Source organism: Haliotis rubra, unplaced genomic scaffold (genome assembly GCF_003918875.1).
Source record: "Haliotis rubra isolate DU_JTF1 unplaced genomic scaffold, ASM391887v1 Scf121, whole genome shotgun sequence".
Lineage (NCBI taxonomy): Eukaryota > Metazoa > Mollusca > Gastropoda > Lepetellida > Haliotidae > Haliotis > Haliotis rubra.
Window position 1 is genome coordinate 716,737 of NW_025765126.1, and position 12,223 is coordinate 728,959.

Here is a 12,223-nt window from a genome sequence, read left to right on the forward strand (position 1 = left end):
TCCAGTGATCAACAGCATGAGCATCAGTCTACACAATTGGGATATGATGACAGGTGTCAACCAAGTCAGCAAGCCTGACCACCCAATCCCGTTAGTAGCCTCTTACCACAAGCATGGGTTACTGAAGATCAATTCTAAGCCGGATCTTCAAGGGTTATGAACAAAGGAAGGTACTGTCACCTGTGATACTATACTTGTGAATATACAGGGCCACAATGCACAAGACCACCGGGAGACCAGTTATTTCATAGAAGGGACAATGTTTTGTTAAAGACCGATAATGTTTGAATTAAGCACTGTTAAGCATGTAAAATAAATCTCTGAAAGAAGACAAACAATTCAAGGGGGTTCATCACATTAACCTTGTGCACATCCAATTTGTCAAGCAACCTCATTTTTTCTTTTGTAAAACCTGAGGGTAAACTATTTCCCTGACCTTATAGAAAGCCTGCAAGTCAGCAATCGGAGGGCTCTTGGTCAGGTAATCAGGGAACTTCTCCTTCAGATGAGCGATGAGCATCCCGAACTGCGTCCCCCAGTCTCCCAGATGGTTGATCCGGAGAACATCATGGCCCACCCACTCCAGCAGCCGGCTGATGCTCTCGCCGATGATGGTGGACCTACACCAACACAAATTAACATAGCAGTGAGGAGAGAGTTGGGTTTAATGCTCACACTGATGATAGCCAGTGAGTTTACTTTTACGCTGCTTTTAGCAATATTCCAGCAATATCACTGCAAGAGACACCAGAAATGGGCTTCACACATTGTGGGGAATCAAACCTGGGTAATCAGCGTGATGAGCGAATTCTTTAACCACTGGGCTACCCCACCTGATGATAGTGACCAAATACATCATTATAGGCTATCTAAGATGCTTCATGATTCTACCTACCTGAGATGACCAACATGCATTTCTTTTGCAATATTGGGAGATGAAAAATCCACAACAACCCTCTGCTTGTGGTTGATGACAGGTGGCTTGACTCCTTGGTTGAGAATCTTGCTAATCTCCCGCGAAACATAGTCCTTCTTCAGATAGATGTTGATGAAACCAGGCCCTGCAATCTCCAGCTGAAGTAACAGTGAGCCTCAGTTTACATTCAGCTGGGTACTGAATCTCAAGCAGTTCATCCAGCAAACACAGGATACTAGGTAGCTTAAATCTCTCCAGACATCATTAGTTGTTCGCTCAGATAAGACACACATGCTCATAAAATACAAACGAATATTAGAACAGTTATGGTACATATATGTTGATGTGGTTAATGTTATTTTATTTCAATGTTTAATATGAAAATCTTTGCAGTGAAAGTCTGCATGGATCGCATCCGAAGTTCCATGTGCAGCCATGACATCGTATGTTTTCACTTGACTCATTCCATAGACTTGCTATTTACATCCACAGAGGCTCACATAAGCAATTTGATTTTCAGATTGCCGATATCAACAATAAGCACACAATTTATTGTATTTTGTTTGTCAGCACTTAAACGTTTCTAATGCTACATTTTGGTAGTGGTATCTTACTGATCTCTGGTTCGGACTATTTGATTTGGTTCTAGAATTTGATCAAACCTTATTGTTGCTTGATTCTGAGCATGTTGTCACTGAAGTGGTAGCCGGACAGTGCTTGGAAAACAAGCTGCCGGTGAAGTCACATCTAGTAAAATATCCCCTAAAGAGCGATTCAAACTGGCAGAGTGGAAACATATGTCAACCAAAAACAAGTGACTTCTTTCCTATTCCTAAAGTTAACATGTGTAGGTGCAGACTGCAGAAACAAAGTGGAGAGGCCCCTACCTTGTCCAGAATGTCCACCTGAGGCATCCTGTCCACAATGGCCTGGGCCACCTCCCTCGGGGTTCACCTTCTCACCCTGGCTCGACACAATCTGAAAACAACACATATATGTACAGAGCTACAGATAACTTCTTGGGTCATTGAGTTATGTACTCGCTTGTGTTCATCTCAATTGGGTATCCTAATTTTCCTTTGAGTAACCACATAAATTGTACCCAACTCACTCAAACTCAATTGGGTATTTTGTCATTTTCCATTAATTGTAAAAATATAATAATGTTTAAATGTTATATATATTGGATCTGTAATATGAGAAACGATAAGAAAGACTGCAAGTTCATGTGTTCAAATAGAACCTCTGAATATACCTCTGAGTCAGTTATTTTATCTATGCAATGGTACGCAAGCTATGATTTGACATTTTTGTGTGTACGCATGTAAGATCATATTTATTGAGTATTTACAAAAATTCAAGCGTACTTGTACACCATAGACTTAACAACAATTGAGTTTTCACATAAATATTTGCGTAATTTACGCAGATACGCAGCTTATCTGTACCTCTGTATGTATACTCAGAGCGAACAAAATAATATATATACATATATTTAAGACACAGTCAAAATTGTGCAAGTTGGATTTTCAGTTGAAAAAAACCAATCTGTCCTAAAAAGCACTGGAAAAGATTTGCCCGAGAACAAAACAAGCATTGTCACTAAGGTGATATAATCCCCCGCCGCAAATTATCACATCAAACTTAAAAAAGTAATGAAAGTTTAAGATGAAGATAAATGTCAACAAAAACATGACCAGTCAACCTCTCTTCATATCTTGCTCTTTCGTTGTTCAAACACACAATATCTTGCTGACTATCTTAACATGCAATTTAACATGGTGAAATCTTCAAAGTGTCTTTGTGACCTTGAAAATTAAGTGAAGGTCACCAAAATCAACTGGGCCTTGCACTTGCCCTAGATGAAGCTTGGTGTTAAATATGAAGAAAGTCCAGTGAATGGTTCTTGAGATATCTCGCTGACCATCTTAACATGCAGGTTAACACACTGAAACCTTCAAAGTGTCACTATGACCTTGAAATTTAGGTGAAGGTCACCAAAATCAACTGGATGAAGCTTGGTGTCAAATATGAAGAAAATCCAGTGAATGGTTCTTGAGGTATCTCGCTGACAAGCATAACATGCAGGTTATTATGCTGAAATCTTCAAAGTGTCGCCATGACCTTGAAAATTAAGTGAAGGTCACCAAAATCAACTGGGCCCTGCGCCTTCCCTAGATAAAGCTTGGTGTTAAATATGAAGAAAATCATTTAGTCATCGGTTCTTAAGATATTCCAATTCGTACATACGGACAGATCCTAATACTATATCCCCCGCTTTACGCTAAACGCGTGGCGGAGGATAAAAATAAAATAGATTAAAATTTCACTAGACATGCAGCATGTCCTGAAGTATATGTGTGGTCACAGAAATGGAATTCTGGCATGCCCCCTCCTGAAGCAGCTGTCAAACAATTACTGAAAAAATGTAGCCAAACACAAAGGGGTTTTGAGTTCTTTGAAGAGAGTCTGCCTTGGGGTACATACATGCATTTTCTGCAGGTGAAAGGGTATTTCGGGCTATCCATGCATGTGTGGTAGGGGAGGTAACTCCAGGAGGAGGTGGGGCAGTATGACACATGAAATCAAGATTTTTTCTACTTAACTGTTATATGATATTTTCAAAGCAGAAAATGCATGTATGCATCATAACCTAGACTTTTTCTGATAAACATTGTATGGTCTGAAGCAGCGACAGAAAGGATATCCCATCCCTGCCAAAGTAACGGTCAGCACCCAACATTGAAAATCTGAAGGGTGGTCATTAAGCAAAAGTTAACACAAAACGAAATACACAATAAACACTTGAAATCACCTTGGCTATTCCCATGGCGCTGTTACACTGATAATCTGCAAACTTCTGACTGGCTGACAACAGTATGGGCGGGTTCTCCAGTCCAGGAAAAGCAGCACGGATGGCCACACCAAATATCTCCTCCAGGACCCCGAACAAACTGACCATGTGGTCTGGGTTCCGAGTCTTCTCCTCCGCCAGGTACTGAAACCACAGATCTTGTTAGTTTAACAGAATACTTAGTGTTGTGTAACATAACAGATTGTTTACTGTTATAAAACGTAAGAGTGTAATCCAATCCAACACAATGCTAAGTGTAGTTTATCTTAACAGAATACTTAGAGTTGTTGAACAGAATCCTTTGCATTATTCACCTGCAACATATACAAAAGAATACGTAGCATTGTTTAAGTTTAACAGAATATGTAAGTTGTTTATCGTAACTGAAGCATATTGTGGCATGTGGGGCGTGTGGTGTGTGTACTGTGTGTGGTGTGATGTCTGGAAAGTCGTGTGTTGTGTCTTGTCAAGAGGGAAGGGTCTTGTGGTATGGCATGTGTTGTGTCTTGTCAAGAGGGAAGGGTCTTGTGGTATGGCATGTGGTGTGTTTGTCAAGAGGGAAGGGTCTTGTGGTATGGCGTGTGTTGTGTCTTGTCAAGAAGGAAGGGTCTTGTGGTATGGCATGTGGTGTGTTTTGTCAAGAGGGAAGGGTCTTGTTGTATGACATGTGTTGTGTCTTGTCAAGGGGAAGGGACTTGTTGTATCAAGGCGAAGGGACTTGTTGTATGGTGTGTGTCTGGTCAAGAGGGAAGGGTCTTGTGGTATGGCATGTGTTGTGTTTGTCAAGAAGGGAAGGGTCTTGTGGTATGGCATGTGTTGTGTCTTGTCAAGAGGGAAGGGTCTTGTGGTATGGCATGTGGTGTGTTTTGTCAAGAGGGAAGGGTCTTGTTGTATGGCATGTGGTTGTGTTGTGTGTGTCTTGTCAAGAAGGAAGGGTCTTGTGGTATGGCGTGTGTTGTGTCTTGTCAAGAGGGAAGGGTCTTGTGGTATGGCATGTGTTGTGTCTTGTCAAGAGGGAAGGGTCTTGTGGTATGGCGTGTGTTGTGTCTTGTCAAGAGGGAAGGGTCTTGTGGTATGGCATGTGTTGTGTCTTGTCAAGAGGGAAGGGTCTTGTGGTATGGTGTGTATGTCTTGTCAAGAGGAAGGGTCTTGTGGTATGGGTCTTGTGGTATGGCATGTGTTGTGTGTTTTGTCAAGAAGGGGGAAGGTCTTGTGGTATGGCTTGTGTGGTTGTGTGTGGTTTGTTGTCAAGAGAAGGGAAGGGTCTTGTGGTATGGTGTGTATTGTGTCTTGTCAAGAGGGAAGGGTCTTGGTCTTGTGGTATAGGCGTGTGTTGTGTCTTGTCAAGAGGGAAGGGTCTTGTGGTATGGCATGTGTTGTGTCTTGTCAAGAGGGGAAGGGTCTTGTGGTATGGCATGTGTTGTGTGGTATTGTCAAGAGGGGAAAGGGTCTTGTGGTATGGCATGTGTGTGTGTTTTGTCAAGAGGGAAGGGTCTTGTGGTATAGCATGTGTGTGTGTGTGTTGTCAAGAGGGAAGGGTCTTGTGGTATGGCATGTGTTGTGTCTTGTCAAGAGGGAAGGGTCTTGTGGTATGGCATGTATTGTGTCTTGTCAAGAAGGGAAGGGTCTTGTGGTATGTTGCTTGTGGTATGGCATGTGGTGTGTTTTGTCAAGAGGGAAGGGTCTTGTGGTATGGCATGTCAAGAGGGTGTTTTGTCAAGAAGGGGAAGGGTCTTGTGGTATGGCTGTGTGTGTGGTATCAAGAGGGAAGGAAGAGGTGTGTGTGTTGTCAAGAGGGAAGGGTCTTGTGGTATGGCGTGTGTTGTGTCTTGTCAAGAGGGAAGGGTCTTGTGGTATGGCATGTATTGTGTCTTGTCAAGAGGGAAGGGTCTTGTGGTATGGCGTGTTGTGTGTTTGTCAAGAGGGAAGGGTCTTGTGGTATAGCATGTATTGTGTGTCTTGTCAAGAGGGAAGGGTCTTGTGGTATGGCATGTGAGGGAAGGGTCTTGTGGTATGGTGTGTATTGTGTCTTGTCAAGAGGGAAGGGTCTTGTGGTATGGCATGTAGTGTGTTTTGTCAAGAGGGAAGGGTCTTGTGGTATGGCATGTGGTGTGTTTTGTCAAGAGGGAAGGGTCTTGTGGTATGGTGTGTGTTGTGTCTTGTCAAGAGGGAAGTGTCTTGTGGTATGGCATGTGGTGTGTTTTGTCAAGAAGGAAGGGTCTTGTGGTATGGCATGTATTGTGTCTTGTCAAGAGGGAAGGGTCTTGTGGTATGGCATGTAGTGTGTTTTGTCAAGAGGGAAGGGTCTTGTGGTATGGTGTGTGTGGTTTTTAGTGGGGAGTGTATTTAGTGGTGTGTGTTGTGCGTTGTTTTTGTGTTGGGCATGCGGTGTGAACTGTTGAAGTGAGTAGTGTTCTGTGTGATATGGTGAGGGGACTGTGGTATGGTGTTTGTAGTGTGTGCTGTTGGTTGTGAGGTGTGAAATGAGTAGCGTTCTGTGTGGTATGGTGAGGGGAGTGTGGTATGGTGTTTGTAGTGTGTGCTGTTGGTTGTGAGGTGTTAAATGAGTAGCGTTCTGTGTGGTATGGTGAGGGGAGTGTGGTATGGTGTTTGTAGTGTGTGCTGTTGGTTGTGAGGTGTGAAATGAGTAGCGTTCTGTGTGGTATGGTGAGAGGAGTGTGGTATGGTGTTTGTAGTGTGTGCTGTTGGTACTTGTGAGGTGTGAAGTGAGTAGTGTTCTGTGTGGTATGGTGAGGGGAGCGTGGTATGGTGAGGGGAGTGTGATACAGTGTTTGTAGTGTGTGGAGCTGGTTGTGAGGTGTGGGGTGTGGTGTAGTGTATTGTGGTGTGGTGCGGTGATTTGTCGGCGCGGCGTGGTGTGGCCTGTGCTGTGACGTATGTGGTGTGATGAGGCATGGAGCTAGACACTAGAGCAAATATTCCTGGTTGAATCCTACCACAGTTAACAGGCCACATTCCCCACATATATTAACTATGCATCCCAGTGGAGACCACCATGCCTATACAACACACATGGCATGCTGTACATGACTCAATGACTCATGACATGAACACATTGATGGCGCAAACCACCAACCTTCTTCAGATGATTCAGTTGGTACTGAAGCTTCACGTTCTCCGACTTCAACTTCTCTACCTCAGGGGAGACAACTCCATCCAGTTTGACGGGGTTCTGGAGAAGTATGATTTCCTGTTCCAGTTTCCTAATCTCGGCTTCCTGGAGAGAGAGAAAGAGAGCTAAATGATGTCATGCATTCAAGAACTGACTACTTTCAAATAAAAACAAAACATTTACTTGTTCCTTGACAACGGCTCTACTTTCAGTTGCTTCTTTCTCTTCTATGTCAAGTATGATGCAGTCTCCCACACTACTGTATTAGGGGTTTGGTGAGCACCTGTAACTAACACGCAGTACTGAAAGACAGGACCTGGAAACTGATGAACACTGCAGTAACCTGGACCCTGATGAACACTGCAGTAACTGGGACACTAATTTGAAGATTCCAGTAACTGGGACACTAATTTGAAGATTCCAGTAACTGGGACACTAATTTGAAGATTCCAGTAACTGGGACACTAATTTGAAGATTCCAGTAACTGGGACACTAATTTCAAGATTCCAGTAACTGGGACACTAATTTGAAGATTCCAGTAACTGGGACACTAATGAAGATTCCAGTAACTGGGACACTAATGAAGATTCCAGTAACTGGGATGCTAATTTGAAGATTCCAGTAACTGGGACACTAATTTGAAGATTCCAGTAACTGGGACTCTAATTTGAAGATTCCAGTAACTGGGATGCTATTGAAGTCAGCAGTAACTGGGACACTAATTTGAAGATTCCAGTAACTGGGACCCTAATGAAGATTCCAGTAACTGGGATGCTATTGAAGTCAGCAGTAACTGGGACACTAATTTGAAGATTCCAGTAACTGGGACTCTAATTTGAAGATTCCAGTAACTGGGATGCTATTGAAGTCAGCAGTAACTGGGACACTAATTTGAAGATTCCAGTAACTGGGATGCTAATTTGAAGATTCCAGTAACTGGGACGCTAATTTGAAGATTCCAGTAACTGGGACACTAATTTGAAGATTCCAGTAACTGGGACGCTAATTTGAAGATTCCAGTAACTGGGATGCTAATGAAGATTCCAGTTACTGGGAGCCCATTTCTGGTGTCCCCCGACGTTGCTGGAATATTGCTAAAAGCGGCATAAAACCAAATTCAGTCAGTCAGTCAGTCCAGTAACTGGGATGCTAATGAAGATTCCAGTAACTGGGACACTAATTTGAAGATTCCAGTATCTGGGACACTAATTTGAAGATTCCAGTAACTGGGACACTAATTTGAAGATTCCAGTAACTGGGATGCTATTGAAGATTCCAGTAACTGGGACACTAATTTGAAGATTCCAGTAACTGGGATGCTAATTTGAAGATTCCAGTAACTGGGACGCTAATGAAGATTCCAGTAACTGGGACACTAATTTGAAGATTCCAGTAACTGGGACGCTAATTTGAAGATTCCAGTAACTGGGATGCTAATGAAGATTCCAGTAACTGGGAGCCCATTTCTGGTGTCCCCCGCCGTTGCTGGAATATTGCTAAAAGCGGCATAAAACCAAACTCAGTCAGTCAGTCAGTCCAGTAACTGGGATGCTAATGAAGATTCCATGGCTGAGTGAGTAAGGTTTCAGGCCATATTAAGAACCATAGTACAAGAAATCAACTTCAAACATTGTACAGAATCCTTATAACTTGAACAACCTAGATGATAGTGTTAAGGTATAACATTGTACACAATCCTTATAACTTGAACAACCTAGATGACAGTGTTAAGGTATAACATTGTACACAATCCTTATAACTTGAACAACCTAGATGATAGTGTTAAGGTATAACATTGAACAGAATCCTTATAACTTGAACAACCTAGATGACAGTGTTGAGGTATAACATTGAACACAATCCTTATAACTTGAACAACCTAGATGATAGTGTTAAGGTATAACATTGAACAGAATCCTTATAACTTGAACAACCTAGATGACAGTGTTAAGGTATAACATTGTACAGAATCCTTATAATTTTAACAACCTAGATGACAGTGTTAAGGTATAACATTGAACAGAATCCTTATAACTTGAACAACCTAGATGATAGTGTTGAGGTATAACCTTGTACACAATCCTTATAACTTTAACAACCTAGATGACAGTGTTAAGGTATAACATTGTACACAATCCTTATAACTTGAACAACCTAGATGATAGTGTTAAGGTATAACATTGTACAGAATCCTTATAACTTGAACAACCTAGATGACAGTGTTGAGGTATAACATTGTACAGAATCCTTATAACTTGAACAACCTAGATGACAGTGTTGAGGTATAACATTGTACAGAATCCTTATAATTTTGAACAACCTAGATGATAGTGTTGAGGTATAACATTGTACAGAATCCTTATAACTTGAACAACCTAGATGATAGTGTTGAGGTATAACATTGTACAGAATCCTTATAACTTGAACAACCTAGATGACAGTGTTGAGGTATAACATTGTACAGAATCCTTATAACTTGAACAACCTAGATGACAGTGTTGAGGTATAACATTGTACAGAATCCTTATAATTTTAACAACCTAGATGACAGTGTTAAGGTATAATATTGTACACAATCCTTATAATTTTAACAACCTAGATGACAGTGTTAAGGTATAACATTGTACAGAATCCTTATAACTTGAACAACCTAGATGACAGTGTTAAGGTATAACATTGTACAGAATCCTTATAACTTGAACAACCTAGATGACAGTGTTGAGGTATAACATTGTACAGAATCCTTATAATTTTAACAACCTAGATGACAGTGTTAAGGTATAACATTGTACACAATCCTTATAACTTGAACAACCTAGATGATAGTGTTACGGTATAACCTTGTATACAATCCTTATAACTTGAACAACCTAGATGATAGTGTTAAGGTATAACATTGAACAGAATCCTTATAACTTGAACAACCTAGATGACAGTGTTGAGGTATAACATTGTACAGAATCCTTATAATTTTAACAACCTAGATGACAGTGTTAAGGTATAACCTTGTACACAATCCTTATAACTTGAACAACCTAGATGATAGTGTTACGGTATAACATTGTACAGAATCCTTATAACTTGAACAACCTAGATGACAGTGTTGAGGTATAACATTGTACAGAATCCTTATAATTTGAACAACCTAGATGACAGTGTTGAGGTATAACATTGTACAGAATCCTTATAACTTTAACAACCTAGATGACAGAGTTAAGGTATAACATTGTACAGAATCCTTATAACTTGAACAACCTAGATGACAGTGTTATGGTATAACATTGTACAGAATCCTAATAACTTTAACAACCTAGATGACAGTGTTATGGTATAACACTGCCTGGTGGCACAATGATTATGGTATTGTGACAGCCATAAAATGTTCAAGTCCTGGTATGGGATTTGAAGCACAGTCCTTTTGATCCAAGGTTGGTCACCTTGACCACATGACCAGAGGTTAATCCCTGTTAGTCAAGTGCAAAGGCCAAGTTAATATCTTTGATGAAACAACCTGTTACAATACTCCCCTATTCAACAGATGGCATCTCCCAGACCAGATAGTAAATTTCCTGGGACTTTTTTGTTCAAATCTGATATTTCCTTCATATAACACAAATGTTCAAATACTCAAATTATATTTTATTTGCTGAAATGTCAATCTCAAGCCCATCTATCCAACAGAGCAAATAATGACAAAATCATAAAGAAGATCCTTAACTATATTTGTCTTCTATGAATTGGATATTCATGAACAAACTTATGATACTAACACTAACACCGGATTTGTAACATTTTCTCAGTGTTTACTCAGGTCGTGAAAACTATCGTAAACTTCAAAGACATATCAGTCATCAGCAACCTGTTAATCGTTTTCAAACAATATGTCAAAATTCAGCGGGTTTTTTAAAGAAATTTTCTTCTGTTGATTTTGTATTTTGAGTCTAGGCTAAGTCTGATTACAAATTATGGACAACATTCGCTTATTGGTCAAATCTTCCAATAGAAAGATCCTCACGTTTAAGCTTAATTAAAAAACACAGTATCAAAACAATGTGATCGAAAACAGAACAGTTGATGCCGACAATGTTTATGAGAATTCCATGTAAGAAATCTGATCGGTGTCAATGGTAATAGCATCATTTGTGAGAAACTCCCCATATGAGGATAAGAAATGTAGTTAAATATTATTGTTACCGCCTGTTTGACGCGTTGAGTGTAGACATCCATATCGTCCATGATGCAACGTGCTCTTTTCAAGAGTTATGGCCCTTAGTTCCTGTTACTTTGCGCCAGGTGACACTTGTTCCAGCTGATCGTGCTGCGACAGAGTTACCGAGCAACCTGGCTCTTTATAACTGTGCCGTAAAGTGATGCAAGGGCAAGCAATGTAGTCTATTATTGCCCTAAACTCTACACGTATTTCACTAGCCGAGAGCCGCGATACGGTCCCAACGAGCGTTGGAACCAGGAGGTATTATTTTCAGCAAGCCCGTGTGTTTTCAACAACAAACTGAACTAATGCTTCAACAGATCTCAACAGCCATCAACTGAAGTACAGCAACCCTTTGTCAGAAAGAGTGTGAGTGAGTTTAGTTTTACGCCGCACTCCGCAATATTCCAGTTACATTGCAGCAATCTGTATATAATCGAGTCTGGACCAGACAACCCAGTGACCAACAGCATGAGCACCGATCTACGAAATTGGGATACGATGACATGTGTCAACCAAGTGCCTGACCACCCTATCCCGTTCGTTGCCTCTTACGACAAGGGTTTGTCAGAGAGAGAGCTGCAGTAGAAAACACCAAGTACATATATTCTATATGTATCAGGAAATTTAAAGAAAATCCATTTTCATGTTGGTATACAGCATTATGTTATAATGCTTGGAGAGAAAAAGGTAAAACGTGCTTGTAAAAATCAGTAAGCATGTTAATAAACATAGATTTCCCTGTTTGTTAAAAATTACATTTTACAGTATTTTTAATCATGGTAATAGAATGTGACATTTAAGGTTCGACAGTGTGTGTATTTCAGTTTTCAGGTCATTGATGTATGAGTGAGAAAACGTGTGTGCAAAGTGTATAAATTTGTGTAGCCATTTTTTAAAAATCAGTTTAAAAACTGGTGACGTGTGAACTGTTGTGGGTTAAGTAATTCATAGTAATAATTGCATTTGGTTCCCTGCCTGGTGTTCAGCTTGGCTGAGTACTCCATGTTAACCTGTGGCATGGTATCTCAGTGGACTAGTACTGTAAGACCAGCATTAGTCTTGACTATTACATGGTGAAGGCAAACACCTATTATCAGTGCAGGAAT

The 12,223-nt window shown here is 40.7% G+C and overlaps 1 protein-coding gene across 1 annotated transcript in view; it reads right to left on the reverse strand.

Annotated features, from left to right (window-relative positions):
• The window catches only part of LOC124264949 (arginine--tRNA ligase, cytoplasmic-like), a 141,617-nt gene extending 130,416 nt beyond the window's left edge, over positions 1–11,201 (reverse strand). Inside the window, 6 exon segments of the mRNA XM_046699735.1 lie at positions 437–620; positions 896–1,074; positions 1,804–1,883; positions 3,722–3,914; positions 6,868–7,008; positions 11,099–11,201. Coding sequence (XP_046555691.1) covers positions 437–620; positions 896–1,074; positions 1,804–1,883; positions 3,722–3,914; positions 6,868–7,008; positions 11,099–11,140 — 819 coding nt within the window. The 5' untranslated portion in view covers positions 11,141–11,201.
• Between the last annotated feature and the right edge of the window lie 1,022 nt (positions 11,202–12,223).